Source organism: Sapajus apella, unplaced genomic scaffold, assembly GCF_009761245.1.
Source record: "Sapajus apella isolate SASKATOON/1434 unplaced genomic scaffold, GSC_monkey_1.0 scaffold32, whole genome shotgun sequence".
NCBI classification, from domain to species: Eukaryota; Metazoa; Chordata; class Mammalia; order Primates; family Cebidae; genus Sapajus; species Sapajus apella.
The window spans coordinates 16,798,559-16,815,382 of record NW_022436972.1 but is presented as its reverse complement, the minus strand read 5'-3'; the positions used below and the strand labels follow the sequence as shown (position 1 = coordinate 16,815,382).

The 16,824-nt window shown below is 40.0% G+C and overlaps 1 protein-coding gene across 3 annotated transcripts in view; it reads left to right on the top strand.

Moving 5' to 3' along the window:
* The window catches only part of CAB39L (calcium binding protein 39 like), a 94,130-nt gene extending 77,306 nt beyond the window's left edge, over positions 1 to 16,824 (top strand). For all 3 annotated transcript variants that reach the window (XM_032294620.1, XM_032294621.1, XM_032294619.1), the window contains one exon: positions 16,453 to 16,824. In XM_032294620.1, the coding sequence (XP_032150511.1) occupies positions 16,453 to 16,632 (180 nt within the window). In that variant the 3' untranslated portion in view covers positions 16,633 to 16,824. The remainder of the gene's footprint in view (positions 1 to 16,452) is intronic.

The following is a 16,824-nucleotide window of genomic DNA, read 5'->3' as shown; positions in this document are numbered from 1 at the left end:
AGAAGGAATACTAGTATACTCTTTCTTTGAATAGAGGATAAAATATTTTACTCAAAATTTTTAAATGAGCTATTGGGTTTAAATATGAATATTAATAACTTGTATCTGCATACGAGCAAATATTTGGGAAAGCAATTACTGCTATATGTGACACTGCAGTAATTTCATGTTGAAGGAAGTAGCAACTGTAATGAGCAGTTGCTGCGGGCTTTACAAGACGTACTCATTGAATACTTTCAAAACCCAGTGAAATTTTGGCCACAGAAAGGACGTAGCAATCATAACATGCGACAGCATGGATTATCCTTAAAAACATTGTGCTACATGAAAGAAACTAGTGATAGAAGCCACATATTTTATGATTCCATTTATAGGAATGTCTAGAATAAGGCAAATCTCTAGGGGCAGAAAGTAGATTAGTGTTGCCTAGAGCTGGGAGAAGGTGGGGCCAAGGGGGTGACTGCTAATGGGTATAGGATTTCTTTTGGGGATGATAAAAATGTTCTAAAATCGATTCTGGCGATGATTGCAAAACTATGAATATACTATAAACCATTGAAATGTTAACTTTAAATGTGTCAACTATATGGTATGTGAAATTTATCTCAATAAAGCTGCTTTAAAAAAACTTTATAAAAACCCTGTGAGATCTAGGTAATCACCATGCCATATTCCTTTTACAAAACTTCCTACAGGCTTGAATTGTTCAATTCAAATCAACACTTTCTGTGTCTCTAAGGAAGTGTCCAGACATCCACCTTATATTTGGCTGTCTAAAGGCAACATGAAAATACTGAAAAAAACGTTGGAAATAAGGCAAAAAACAGGTTCCCATTTCTTTGGCCCACTAGTTTACTTAAGTTTTAGAGATGAGAAATATGTGACTATAGCTTAACCCCAGCCCCCTTTCCCCCTCCTTGCCCCTACCTTTAGATAAGTAGTTAAGAACATTTGAACCAAATAGTCCATCCAAGCCACACATGGAGAGGGCAGAGCTGGCGGCCGTAGTGTGCTGCAGTGGCTGGCAGAAGCACCCAGCACAGCCTGGAAGGCACACACTGCGCACACAGCCTAGTGGTCAGGGATGCTGCTTTAACTTCTTTCAGCCTCACCTGGAGTTTGGGGGAAAATTGTATCTTCCTCCCAGAGCTGTTGTCAGGATAAAAGAATGAATACAATTTATATAAACCGTTTAGGACAATGCTTAGTGCATAGCAAGGATCTCTCTATATATTTTTTATTATACTTTAAGTTCTGGGATACATGTGCAGAACGTGCAGGTTTATTACATAGGTATACATGTGCCATGGTGGTTTGCTGCACCTGTCAACCTCTCATTTACATTAGGTATTTCTCCTAATGCTGTCCCTCCCCTAGACCTCCCACCCCCTGACAGGCCCCAGTGTGTGATGTTTTCCTGCCTGTGTCCATGTGTTCTCATTGCTCAACTTCCACTTATGAGTGAGAACATGTGGTGTTCGGTTTTCTGTTCCTGTGTTAGTTTGCTGAGAATGATGGCTTCCAGCTTCATCCATGTCCCTCCAAAAGACATTAACTCATCATTTTTTATGGCTGCATAGTATTCCATGCTGTATATGTACCACATTTTCTTTATCCAGTCTATCATTTGATGAGCATTTGGGTTGGTTCCAAGTCTTTGCTATTGTGAACAGTGCTGCAATAAACATATGTGTGTATGTGTCTTTATAGTAGAATGATTTATAATCCTTTTGGGCATATACCCAGCCCTGGGATTGCTGGGTCAAATGGTATTTCTGGTCCTAGATCCTTGAGGAATTGCCACGCTGTCTTCCATGATGGTTGAACTAATTTACACTCCCACCAACAGTGTAAAAGCATTCTTATTTTTCCACATCCTCTCCAACATCTGTTTTTTCCTGACTTTTTAATGATCACCATTCTAACTGGCGTGAGGCGGTATCTCATTGTGGTTTTGATTTGCATTTCTCTAATGACCAGTGGTGATGAGCTTTTTTTCATATGTTTGTTGGCTGCATAAATGTCTTCTTTTGAAAAGTGTCTGTTCACATCCTTTGCCCACTTTTTGTTTTTTCTTGTAAATTTAAGCTAGTTGTAGATTCTGGATATTAGCCTTTTGTCAGATAGATAGATTGCAAAAATTTTCTCCCATTCTGTAGGTTGCCTGTTCACTCTGATGATAGTTTCTTTTGCTGTGCAGAAGCTCTTTAGTTTAATTAGATCCCATTTGTCAAATTTGGCTTTTGTTGCCATTGCTTTTGGTGTTTTAGTCATGAAGTCTTTGCCCATGCCTATGTTCTGAATGATATTGCCTAGGTTTTCTTCTAGGGTTTTTATGATTTTAGGTCTACATTTAAGTCTTTAATCCATCTTGTATAATGTGTAAGGAAGGGGTCCAGCTTCAGTTTTCTTTATGTGGCTACCCACTTTTTCCAACACCATTTATTAAATAGGGAATCCTTTCCCCATTGCTTGTTTTGTCAGGTTTGTCAAAGATCAGATTGTTGTAGATGTGTGGCATTATTTCTGAGGCCTCTGTTCTGTTCCATTGGTCATATATCTGTTTTGGTACCAGTACCATGCTGTTTTGATTCCTGTAGCCTTGCAGTATACTTTGAAGTCAGATAGCATGATGCCTCCAGCTTTGTTCTTTTTGCTTAAGATTGCCTTGGCTATACAGGCTCTTTTTTGGTTCCATATGAAATTTAAAGAAGTTTTTTATAATTCTGTGAATAAAGTCAGTGGCAGCTGATGGGGGTAGCATTGAATCTCTAAATTACTTTGGGCAGTATGGCCATTTGCACAATATTGATTCTTCCTATCCATGATCATGGAATGTTTTTCTATTTGTTTGTGTCCTCTCTTATTTCCTTGAGCAGTGGTTTGTAGCTCTCCTTGAAGAGGTCCTTCCATTCTTTGTAAGTTGTGTTCCTAGGTATTTTTTCCTCTTTGTAGCAATTGTGAATGGGAATCCACTCATGATTTGGATCTCTGTCTATTATTGGTGTATAGGAATGCTTGTGATTTTTGCACATTGATTTTGTATCCTGAGACTTTGCTGAAATTGTTTATCAGCTTAAGGAGATTTTGGGCTGAGATGATGGGGTTTTCTAAATATACAATCATGTCATCTGCAAACAGGGACAATTTGACATCCTCTCTTCCTGTATGAATACCCTTTATTTCTTTCTGTTGCCTAATTGCCCTGGCCAGAACTTGCAATACTATGTTGAACAAGTGTGGTGAGAGAGGGCATCCTGTCTCGTGCCAGTTTTCAAAGGGAATGCTTCCAGCTTTTGTCCATTCTGTATGACATTGGCTGTGGGTTTGTCATAAATAGCTCTTATTATTTTTAGATACATTCTATCAATACCTGATTTATTGAGAGTTTTTAACATGAAGGAGTGTTCAGTTTTATTGAAGGCCTTTTCTGCATCTATTGAGATAATCATGTGATTTTTGCCATTGGTTCTGTTTATGTGATTACATAATAATAAATGGATTACATGTATTGATTTGCATATGTTGAACAAGTCTTGCATTCTAGGGATAAAGCTGACTTGATATTGGTGGATAAGCTTTTTGATGCCTGCTGGATTCGGTTTGCCAGTATTTTATTGAGGATTTTTGCATCAATGTTCATCAGGGATATTGGCCTGAAATTTTCTTTTTTTGTTGTGTCTTTGCTAGGTTTTGGTATCAGGATGATGCTGGCCTCATAAAATGAGCTAGGGAGGATTTCCTCTTTTTCTATTGCTTGGAATAGTTTTAGAAGGAATGGTATCAGCTCCTCTTTGTACTTCTGGTAGAATTTGGTTGTGAATCCATCTGGTCCTGAACTTTTTTTGGTTGGTAGGCTATTAATTGCTGCCTCAATTTCAGAACTTGTTATTGGTCTATTCAGGGATTGAACTTCTTCCTGATGTAGTCTTGGGAGGGTGTATGTGACCAGGAACTTATCCATTTCTTCTAGATTTTCTAGTTTATTTGCATAGAGATGTTCATAGTATTCTCTGATGGTAGTTCGTATTTCTGTGGGATCAGTGGTGATGCCCCCTTTATCATTTTTTATTGTGTCTATTTGATTCTTCTCTCTTTTGTTCTTTATTAGTCTGGCTAGTGGTCTATTTATTTTGTTGATCTTTTAAAAAAACCAGCTCCTGGATTCATTGATTTTTTTGAATGTTTTTTTTTGTGTGTGTCTCTATCTCCTTCAATTCTGCTGTGATCTTGGTTATTTCTTGTCATCTGCTAGCTTTTGAATTTGTTTGCTCTTGCATCTCTAGTTTATTTAATTGTGATGTTAGGGTGTCAATGTTAGATCTTTCCTGCTTTCTCCTGTGGGCATTTAGTGCTATAAATTTCCCTCTAAACACTGCTTTAGCTGTGTCCCAGAGATTCTGGTACATTGTGTCTTTGTTCTCATTGGTTTCAAAGAACTTTATTTATTTCTGCCTTCATTTTGTTATTTACCCAGTAGTCACTCAGGAGCAGATTGTTCAGTTTCCATGTAGTTTTGCGGTTTTGACTTTCTTAATCCTGAGTTCTAATTTGATTGTGCTGTGGTCTGAGAGATTGTTTGCTATAATTTCCGTTCTTTTGCATTTGCTGAGGAGTATTTTACTTATGTGGTCAGTTTTAGAGTAAGTGTGGTTCGGTGCTGAGAAGAATGTATATTCTGTTGATTTGGGGTGAAAAGTTCTGTAGATGTCTATTAGTTCCGCTTGGTCTGGAGCTGAGTTCAAGTCCTGAATATCCTTGTTAATTTTCTGTCTCATTGATCTAATATTGACAGTGGGGTGTTAAAGTCTCCTACTGTTATTGTGTGGGAGTCTAAGTCTCTTCATAGGTCTCTAAGAACTTGCTTTATGAATCTGGGTGCTCCTATATTGGTTGCATGTATATTTAGGATAGGTAGCTCTTCTTGTTGCATTGATCCATTTACTATTATGTAATGCCCTTCTTTGTCTTTTTTGATCTTTGTTGGTTTAAAGTCTGTTTTATCAGAGACTAGGATTGCAACTCTGCTTTTTTTTTTTTTTTTTCCATTTGCTTGGTAAATCTTCCTCCATCCCTTTTCTTTTGAGCCTATGTGTGTCTGCATGTGAGATGAGTCTCCTGAATACAGCACACTGGTGGGTCTTGACTCTGTATCCAATTTGCCAGTCTGTGTCTTTTAATTGGGGCATTTAGCCCATTTGTATTTAAGTTTAATATTGTTATGTGTGAATTTGATCCTGTCATTATGATGCTAGCTGGTTATGTTGCCCATTAGTTGATGCAGTTTCTTCATAGTGTCGATGGTCTTTACAATTTGGTATGTTTTTGCAGTGACTGGTACTGGTTTTTTCTTTCCATATTTAGTGCTTCCTTCAGGAGCTCTTGTAAGGCAGACCTGGCAGCGACAAAATCTCTCAGCATTTGCTTGCCTGTAAAGGATTTTATTTCTCCTTTACTTATAAAACTTAGTTTGGCTGAGTATGAAATTCTGGGTTGAAAATCCTTTTCTTTTCTTTTTTCTTTTCTTTTTTTTTTTTTTTTTTTTGAGACAAAGTCTCACTCTGTCACCCAGACTGGAGTGCAGTGGCGTGATCTCAGCTCACTGCAACCTCTGCCTTCGAGGTTCAAGTTATTCTCCTGCCTCAGCCCCTTAGTAGCTGGGATTACAGGCACACACCACCATGCCCGGCTAATATTTGTATTTTTAGTAGAGACAGGGTTTCACCATGTTGGTCAGGCTGGTCTCGAACTCCTGACCTCGTGATCTGCTTGCCTCGGTCTCCCAAAGTACTGAGATTATACTTATGAGCCACCACACCTGGCCAAAAATCCTTTTCTTTAAGAATGTTGAATATTGGCCCCCACTCTCTTCTGGCTTATAGGGTTTCCACCAAGAGATCCGCTGCTAGTCTGATGGGCTTCCCTTTGTGGGTAACCTGGCCTTTCTCTCCGGCTGCCCTTAACATTTTTTCCTTCATTTGAACTTTGGTGATCTCACAATTCTGTGTCTTGGGGATGCTCTTCTCAAGGACTGTCTTTGTGGTGGTGTCTGTATTTCCTGAATTTGAATATTGGCTTGTCTTGCTAGGTTAGGGAAGTTCTCCTGGATAATATCCTGAAGAGTGTTTTCCAGCTTGGTTCCATTCTCCCTGTCACTTTCAGGTACACCAATCAAACACAGGTTTGGTCTTGTCACATAATCCCGTATTTCTTGGAGGGCTTGTTTGTTACTTTTCATTCTTTTTTTCTAATCTTGTCTTCATGCTTTATTTCAGTAAGTTGATCTTCAATCTCTGATATCCTTTCTTCCACTTGACCTATTCAGCTATTGATACTTGTGTATGCTTCACAAAGTTCTCGTGCTGTGTTTTTCAGCTCTATCAGGTCATTTATGTTCTTCTCTAAACTGGATATTTTAGTTACCAATTCGTCTAACCTTTTTTCAAGGTTCTTCATTTCCTTGCATTGGGTTAGAACATGCTCCTTTAGCTTGGAGGAATTTGTTATTACCCACCTTCTGAATCCTACTTCTGTCAATTTGTCAAATTCATTCTCCATCCAGTTTTGTTACTTTGCTGGTGAGGAGTTGTGATCCTTTGGAGGAGAAGAGGCATTCTGGTTTCTGGAATTTTTAGCCTTTTTGCGCTGGTTTTTCCTCATCTTCGTGGATTTATTTACCTTTGGTCTTTGATGTTGGTGACCTTCAGATGGGGTTTCTGTGTAGATGTCCTTTTATTGATGTTGATGCTATTCCTTTCTGTTTGCTGGTTGTGCACAAGAAAAAATGCTGTAAGTACATACATCAGATATTCACAGTGGTTATCTCTGGGTAGAGGAATTATGTCAGTTTTTTTTTTTTTTTTTACTTTATTCTTTGTGCTTTTCTTTATTTCCCTAGTTTTCCACATATATCATTTATGTAATCAGAGTGATGGTAGGAATGCTGGCAGTGAGGAGGAAGATTTCAAGAGATTCTAGAGGTTTGTAGAGCATCCTGTACTTTCAGGCTGCTGGCCTCCACCACCCTCACTTCCTTCCCAGGGTTTGTCTTCCTCCACTGATGTGTAGTGGGGTCTGGTCTAATCCTGTTGTGAGCCCAGTGATGCTCAGAGACACCCAACCAGCTTCCAGATTTAAGGATCAAGTCTTTTCTTAAACAGCAAAAAGTTAATTGTCTCTGATCAGTACTAGCAAGTATTGCGTCAAAATATTCTAAATTATTACCCAGATGTGTAGTCATATGAATAAGGATACGGTTGCCTTATTTGACACTTCAACAGGGAGGGATTTTGCTTGGAGTAACTTCCATGTAACTGTAACAGGAGCGTATACAAAACATTCCAGGCTTGCAGCACGCATCAAAGGCAGTGAGGTCAGCAATGCAGACGGCTAACCTCCCCATACCTTGTCTGGCTCAATCCCTGTTGGCAAAATAGAATTTGAATGAAATTGGTGGATATGTAAGACGTAGATATGTTATTTTCCGTAAAATGGATTCCGTTTTAAAATGGAGAGCACAGTATTTTCAGTCTTCTAAACTAAAAATATTTGCGTTGTGGTCATGATATTTGCCTTCCTCTCGCCATGCCTGAGAACTCCATAAATCACATCTCTCAGGCATGTTATGTAAACTCAGGGATACAGGCAATAAAGCATTATTCTAAAAGGAGAAGTCATGGGTAGTGTCATTTGTTTGGGGGTGGTTCGAAAATTACATTCTTTTAAAAATAGGGACAACAGAGACAACCAAAAAAATTTCTATCCTGAACATGATATTCAAAAGACTTGGTTCCCCATATCTTGAATTATAAGTGTGTTTCTTATGATCAGTGCATTGACCAGTGTCCCTGCTGCCCCAAGGGAGTCATGCACTATTGCATTAGCTGATTCTAATTAGCAACTACCTTTAGAGGTGGCAGAGTTTAGAAGCTATAAAAAATAAAAACAAGCAAAAATTTAAAACGTGGGAACAAACAGCATTTTCCTTAGGTTTATGGTACAGTGGATAAATTCAGTGGAATTGAACCAATGATGCCTGTCTGCAAATTTCTGTAAATTTTACACTTATTTTGGTTAGCAACATAAGCTCAGTTTGTCTATTATATTTAATCTTTTTTTTTTAGACTGTCATGAGTTATTTATGTAGTCACCACAAAATGCCAGGCAATTTTTAGCTAAAACTTCACAGCAACTCCCTTATAAACAAATGGTAACCAGAGAAGTCACACATTTCAGATAGGTATTACATAAACGTCAGGCAGTTTGTATAAACAAGCCTGGAGTCCCTTTTTTAAATATAAGTAACAATTTTAGTTTTTTGTGGTAAAATTCACATAACATAAAATTCAGCATTAACCATTTTAAAGTGTACAATTTAGTGACATTTAATATATTTATGATCTTGTACAACTATCACCAGTATCTAGTTCCAGAACATTTATCATCCCAAAGGGAAACGCTGTACTCAGTAAGCAGTCACTCCCATTGCCCCTCATCCCCATCCCCTGGCAGTCATTAGTCTGCTTTCTGGCTCCATGGATCTGCCTATTCTGGATTTTTTATTTTATTTATTTATTTATTTTTTTTAGACAGGGTCTCACTGTATCACCCAGGCTGGAGTGCAGTGGCACAGTCTCGGCTGACTGCAAACTTCCTCTCCCGGGTTCAAGTGGTTCTCCTGCCTCAACCTCCTGAGTAGCTGGGATTACATGCACCTGCCACCATGCCTGGCTAATTTTTGTATTTTTAGTAGAGACAGTGTTTCACCATGTTGGCCAGGCTGGTCTCAAACTTCTAACCTCAGGCGATTCGCCCACCTCGGCCTCCCAAAGTGCTGAGATTCTAGGCATGAGCCACTGCACCCAACCTGGATATTTTATATAAATGGAATCATACAGTGTGTGGCCTTTTGTGTGGTGTCTTGTTCATATACTGTTTTCAAGGTTCATTTATGTTGTAGCATGATCCATCAGCACTTCATTCTTTTATTTATTTTTTATTTTTCTGAGGCAGGGTCTCGCTGTGTCACCAGGCTGGAGTGCAGTGGTGTGATCTTAGCTCACTGCAATCTCCACCTCCCAGGTTCAAGGGATTCTTCTGCCTCAGCCTCCTGAGTAGCTGGGATTACAGGCATCTGCCACCACACCAGTCAATTTTTGTATTTTTAGTAGAGACAGCGTTTCACGATGTTGGCCATGAACTGGTCATGAACTCCTGATCTCAAGTGATCTACCTGCCTCCACCTCCCAGAGTGTTAGGATTACCAGTGTGAGCCACTGCGCCTGGCCAAGTACTTCATTCGTTTAACTGGCCACACAATATTCAATTGCATGGGTATACCACAAATTTGTTCAAACATTCATCAGTTGATGGATATTTGGGTTGTTTGCACCTTTTGGCTATTGTAAATCGTGCTGCCATGATCACCGGTGTATAAGTTTTTATTTGAACATGTTCCATTTTTAGGAAAGGAGTTGCTCAGTAATATGGTAATTCATTGTTGAACTAATTGAGAAGCAGCCAATTTTCCACAGAGGCTGTGTCATTTTATATTCCCACGAGCAACAATTTCTTTTCTTTTCTTTCCTTTTTTTTTTTTTTTGAGACAGAGTCTTGCTCTGTCATCCAGGCTGGAGTGCAGTGGTGTGATCACGGTTCACTGCAGCCTCAGCTTCCCAGGCTCAAGCAATCCTGCTGCATCAGCCTCCTGAGCAGCTGGAACTATGATGTGCACCACCATACCCAACTAATACTTTAATTTTTTGTAGAGACAGGATTTTGCTGTGTTGCTCAGGCTGGTCCTGAACTTTACCTCCCAAATTACCCTCCCACATTACCCTCCCAAAGTGTTGGGATTACAGGTATGAGCCATCGTTCCTGGCCCAGGGTTCCAATTTCCCTCCATCCGTCTTTGCAACACTTGTTACTGTCAAGTTTTTGTTTTGTTTTGTTTTTGCAGCCATCCTAGTGGGTGTGAAGTGGTATCTCATTGTGATTTTAACTTGCATTTCCGTAATGACTAACGATTTTGAGGAGTAAAAAAATGTGCTTATTGGCCATTTTTATATCTTTTTTGGAGAAATGTCTGTTCAAGTTCTTTTCCCCTTTTTAGAATGGGTTTTGTTGTTGTTTTTGTAAGTTGTAAGATTTTTTAATATATCCTGGATACAAGACACTGATCAGATACATGATTTGCAAATATTTTGTCCCATTCTATGTGTTTTTTTCACTCTCTTGATAGTATCCTTTGATACACAAAAGTTTTCAATTTTGGTGATGTTCAGTTTACCTATTTATTCTTTTGTTGCTTGCATTTTTGATGTCATATCTAAGAAACCATTGTCAAATTCAACATGAAAATGTACCCTACATTTTCCTGTGACATTTTTATTAGCTCTTATACTTAGGTCTTTGATTAATTTTGAGGTTTTTTTAATTTAAACTAAGATAAGGGCTCAGCTTCATCTTTTGCATATGAATATCCAGTTGTCCTATGTTGTTTTTTGTTGGTGATGGTTTGTTTGTTTTTTGAGACAGCATCTCACTCTGTTGCCCAGGCGGGAGTGTGGTGGCACCATCACAGCTCACTGCAGCCTCAACCTCCAAGGCTCAATAGCTCCTCCCACCTCAGCTTCCTGAGTAGTGGGGACTACAGGTGTGCACTACTGCACCTGGCTAATTTTTGTATTTTTTGTAGAGAAGTTTCACCACGTTGCCCAGGCTGATCTTAAACATCTGGGCACAAGTGATACACCCACCTCAGCTTCCCAAAGCATTTAGAGGCGTGAGCCACCACACCCAGCCTCTATGTTCAGTGTTTTTGTTTTTTAATCATGAAAAGATGTTGAATTTTATCAAACTCTTTTTCTATATCAATTGAGAAGATCATGTGGTTTCCCTACATTCTGCTAACGTGGTACACTTGTTTTCCAGGGCTGTCATAGCAAAGTAACCACAGACCAAGTGGCTTAAAACAACAGAAAACACAGTTCTGGAGGCCAGAAATCCAAAATAAGGTGCTGGCAGCATTGGTTCCTTTTGGAGGCTCTCAGGGAGAATCTTTCCTTGCTTCTCTCCCAGCTTCTGGTGGGTGATTGCCAGAAATCGTTGGTGCTCCTTGGCTTATAGAAGCACCCCTGTCTCCATCTTCACATGGGGTTCTCCTCTATATCCCTAAGTGTCTCTGTGTCCAAAGTTCACCAGTCATTGGATTAGAGCTCACTCTAAGCCAGTTTTGACCTCATCTTAACTATATCTGTAAAGAGAGTCTGTATTTCCAAATAAAATCATGTTCACAGATACTGAGAATTAGGACTTGAACATATCTTTTTGGGGAACACAATTTAACCCAGTACATGTGGTATGTTAAATTGATTGATTTTCTTGTGTTGAACCACCCTTGTATTTCTGGAATAAATCCCACTTGGTCATGGTATAGAATCCTTTTAATATACAGCTGGACTTGGCTTGCTAGTATTTTGTTGATGATTTTTTGCATTTTTATTCATAAGTAATACTGACATGTAGTTTTTGTTTTGTTTTTCTCTGGCTTTGGTATTTGGGTAATACTGGCCTCATAGAATAAGTTAAGAAGTATTCCCATGTATTCTATTTTTCAGAAGAATTTGAGAGAGATTTGTGTTAATTCTTCTTTAAATGTTAGGTAGAAGTTATTAGTGAAGCAATCTGGTTCTGGTCTGTTGTTGTTGTTGGAAGTTTTTGATTACTGATTCGATCTCCTGTCAGAGGTCTGCAGACTCTGTTTCTTCTTGAGTCAATTGGGTAGTCTGCATGTTTCTAGGAATCTGGCCATGTCATCATCTAGGTTGTCTAATTTGTTGGTACATAACTGTTCATAGCAGTCTCTCGTAATCCCCTTTTATTTCTATTAAGGCCATTAGTAATGTTCCTACTTTCATTTAGCATTTGAGTCTTCTCTTTCTTTTCTTAGTCAATCTAGCTAAAGGTTTATCAATTTTATTGATTTTTTTCAAAGAACAAACTTTTGGTTTCATTGATTTTATTATTTTCCTGTCCTCTGTTTTGTTTATCTCTGCTCTAATTTTTATGATTTTCTTTCTTATGTTGCTTTGGTTTAGTTTGTTCTTCTCTTCCTGGTTCCTTAAGCTATAAAGTTAGGTTACTAATCTGAGATCTTTCTTTTTTAATGTAGGCATTTATAGCTGTAAATCTCCCCCGAGCACTGCTTTCAGTGCATCTCATGAGTTTTGATATGTTTTGGTTTTGTTTTCATTTGTCTCGAAGTGTTTTCTAATTTTCTTTGGGATTTCTTTTTCCCATTGGCTGTTTAAGAGGAGCCTAGGATACTTTACAATCCAGAAGGTCAAAGATAAGTTTCTTCTTGTCACCCCATAGCTGTAGACCCACCAAGCGGAAGCTTAGGAGACCCTCTTCCTTCCCTGTTGTGGGTCCCTTGGCCTGGCTGAAGGGTGGGCTCGCTCTAAGTAAGCCATGTGGGCTGCCAAGAGACTGTCTCATCATGAGCCACTCATGACCACAGGGACGTGCAGTGTTCCCAGAGAGGGCTCTGTACTCCTTAGTTCTTGCTGGGTAAGTGAGCTCATGATCTTTGATGGAAAGAACAGAAACATGAAGAATTTATATATCATTTATATCGTAGATATGATGCACCATTCAAATGCATGGAGTAGAATACATATCCTGTTCTCATTAAGCCTTAGAGTTATTTAATGGCATGCAGGTATTGTCATCATCCCCATTTTCCAGATGAAGAAACTGAGGTACAGAGAGATTAAACAAGTTTTGTAGGATCATATAGCTATTAAGAGGTGGTACTAGGATTTGGGCCCAAGCTATGTGCTCCTGAGTCTGTGCTGTTAACCATAATACTATGCAGTCAAGTTTATTAACATGACTAAGCCTGCCTCCTTATTAACAGTTAATAAGCCCTCCTTATTAACTTCAGGGCTGTCGTGAGGGTTGAGTGTTCAATGAGTGTGAAACAGCCCTGTGAGTGAAGACAACCAGCTTGGAGGGCTATGAACTGGCAGCCCATGGTCGTGTGTACAGTTGACCAGAATTAGGGTGATGGGGCAGTGGTAAGGCCTTGAATTCAAGTCGGGCACTTTGCCTCCAGCAAGCATGAGTCCCCACACACAGCGGCAACAGAAGACTTTCAGGAGACTTACGTGTGCTGATGTTCTCCAGCATAGTCTCTCCACCCAGACAGGCAGAGGTCCTTTTATTTCTAGATAACAAAACTTTGCTGGTGGATATACTGCTAACATGCAGGAGATGTGGAATTTGAACCCAGGTCCAAGAGCCGGTGCCGCCTTAGCTACCACATTCCCTTACTCATTCTTACTGTTGCTCCCACGTCCTGTCCCGCCCACTTCAGAGCTGCACTGGACAATTCAGTATTCCTGGAACGCTGCTCTTCTCTCCACCACATGTAAACATTCCCTGCCTGACTCATGGACTAGCTCTCATGCCGCCTACACCACGAGCCTTCCTATTCCAAACCTGGAAATGTAATCTCATCGCCACCTCCTGGGATGGGATCCTCCGCAGCCTTGTATTCCCCACGTTGGTATTCAACATCCTAGTATAGTTTTCTCCTTCCCTACACTTGCTAGGGTGGAGGAACCTTAAGGGCTTAGCCATGTAACCCCCACTGCTCCATAAAGCCCTTTCGTAGTGTGTTCCCTGTAGAGTTGGGCACTGTGCAGCTATGTGACAGGGATGGGGTGGGCAGAGGGAGTGCCAGGCAGAGGCAAGAGGCCAGAGCATCACACCAGAGAGCTCTGTAGGACTCTCCATTCTGGTCATTTAGTCATATACGTAGCAGTAACTAAGGAGTGTGTCTATTACAGAATTGTGCACCAGTCAGTTTCAGATCATGGCTTCCACCAGGAGTTCTCATAAGAATCTCTGTGGAAATTCATAGAAATACAGAATGTCAGGCATCCACTGCAGACCTGCTGAGTCTGAGTTAGAATCTCTGGGAGGTAGGACCTGGGCAGTTGTAATTTTTAAGGCTTTACATCGTGACAAACAGTAACATTGGTGACCTACAGGGAGGGAAGGTGAGAGGAGGACTATTCATATTCGTCCTTTTTGAATTTTGAACCAGGTGATGATATTATGTGTTCAAAAAATAAATTATGGGGCCGGGCAAGGTGGCTCACGCCTATAATCCCAACACTTTGGGAGACCGAGGTAGGCAGATCACCTGAAGTCGGTTCAAGACCAACCTGACCAACATGGAGAAACCTCGTCTGTACTAAAACCACAAAATTAGATGGGTATGGTGGCGCATGCCTGTAATCCCAGCTACTCGGGAGGCTGAGGCAGGAGAATCACTTGAACCCAGGAGGCGGAGGTTGTGGTGAGCCGAGAGCGCACCATTGCACTCCAGCCTGGGCAACAAGAGTGAAACACCATCTCAAAAAAAAAAAAAAAACTTTAAAAACCATAAGCTTACTGAAATACTGTATGTTGTCTATGTTTACATATCTCTATAGTAGGAGGAAAGGCATTAAAACGTGCCCGGAGATGGTGGCACACTGCTGCGGGGGAGGGAAAAGGTGGAAGGGGAGGGTTTGGTTCCATTCGTAAAACGTTTTCTTTCTTTAAAAAGAGACACTTGAAGCACAATGGCAAAATGTATTCAATTTATGAGCTAAGTATACTGGTATTTGTTATGTTATTTTATAGTTAACAAATATTTAAAAGTAAAACAAAGTAAAAGTTTGAATGTTTATATATAGTTCCCACGTCCTCCTAGCTAGTGACTAAGAGACTATAGGAAATGTGAAGTGCAGGCCTGCGGCACTTAACAGCGGGGAGTTGTTCTGAGAATCGTGCTCTCTAGGTGATGTCGTCCTTGCAGGAACATCACAGAGCGCATTTACACAGACCTCGATGGTGGAGCCTCCCACACACCTAGGCTATGTAATGCAGGCTATGTAATATGGGCTGTGTAATACAGGATATTGTGCCTAGTGCACACACCTGTACAGCATGTTACTGTACTGAATACTGCAGGCAATTATAACACAATGGCATTTGGGTATCTAAACATAGAAAAAATACAGTAAAAATATGATATAAAAGAGAGAAAATGGTACACGTGTATAGGGCACTTACCATGCATGGAGCTTGCAGGACTGGAAGTTGCTCTGGGAGAGTGAGTGAGTGGGTGGTGAGTGAATGTGAAGGCCTAGGACATTACTGAACACTATTGTAGACTTCATAAACACTGCTTAGACTACACTAAATTGATTTCTTAAATGTTTTTTTCTTTTTTTTAATAATAAGTTGACCTTAGGGCCAGGCATGGTGGCTCAGGCCTGTAATCCCACAGCTTTAGGAGGCCAAGGTGGAAGGATTGCTTGAGACCAGGAGTTCGAGACCAGCCTTGGCAATCATAGTGAGACCCGGTATCTACAAAAAAATTAAAAAAAAATTAATTAGCCACATGCAGAGGCATGCACTTGTAGTCCTTCCTACTGGGGAGGCTGAGGCAGGAGGATCACTTGAGCCCAGGCATCTCAGGCAGCAGTGAGCTATGATGGCGCCACTGCACTTCAGCCTGAGCCATAGAGTGAGACCCTGTCTCAAATAAATACATACACAAAAATAACCTTAGCTTAATGTAACTTTTTACTTTTATAAAAAGTTTCTTTTTTAATTTTTAAAAATGTTTTGACTCTTTTGCAGTAACACTTAGCTTAAAATGAACACATCATATAGCTGTGCAAAAATATTTTCTTTCTTTACATTCTTATTCTATAAGCTTTTTTCTAGGTTTAAAGTTCTTTACTTTTTACTTTTTAAACTGCTTTGTTAAAAACTAAGATACAAACACATTAGTCGCGGCCTCCACTGCTTCCACCTCCACATCTTGTCCCCCTGGAAGGTCTGCAGGGGCCATACGCCCATGGAGCAGTCACCTCCTGATAACAAGGCCTTCTCCTGGATACCTCCTGAAGGACCTGCCTGAGGCTGTTTCACAGCTAACTTTTTGTTTAATAAGTAGGAATATACTCTAAAATAACGATTAGAAGTATAGTATAGTAAATATATAAACTGGTACCGTAGTCGTTATCAAGTATTATGCACTGTGCATACTTGTATGGGCTTGAATTTTATGTGACTGGCTGGGCGGTAGGTTTGTTTACACCAGCATCACACCAGACACACAAGTAAATGCGTGGAGCTATGCCATCACACGGCGATGGGAATTTTTCATTTCCATTATGGTCTATGGAACCACAGTTGTATACGTGGTCCATGGTTGATGAAACATTATTATGTGGCGCGTGACTGTATTGATCACCCTCACTGATAATTAGAATCAGGGTCTTCCCCACATTAATAATATCGGTCACACATGAAACACGAATAGCAGCGTGGGTCAGTTCTCTGGCCAGCACGCCTTTCCTAAGTATTTGTTTCTTTTTGTTTCAGGTGTTTGTGGCCAGTCCTCACAAAACACAGCCTATTGTGGAGATTCTGTTAAAAAATCAGCCCAAACTCATTGAGTTTCTGAGCAGCTTCCAAAAAGAAAGGACGGATGATGAGCAGTTTGCTGACGAGAAGAACTACTTGATTAAGCAGATCCGAGACTTGAAGAAAACGGCCCCTTAACGAGCTCCCCGGCGCCCATCACAGTCATTCGTCTCATTTGTCCAGTTTGTACAACATGTCATTTCAAAGTCATCATTCTTGGGAAGACTTTGGAGGTGCCTATTTTTTCTGTTTTAATTGTTCTGGGTAGACAGAATATAAACATGTGAATGGAAAAAAATTAACCTAGAATAATATATTCATTTTAATCAA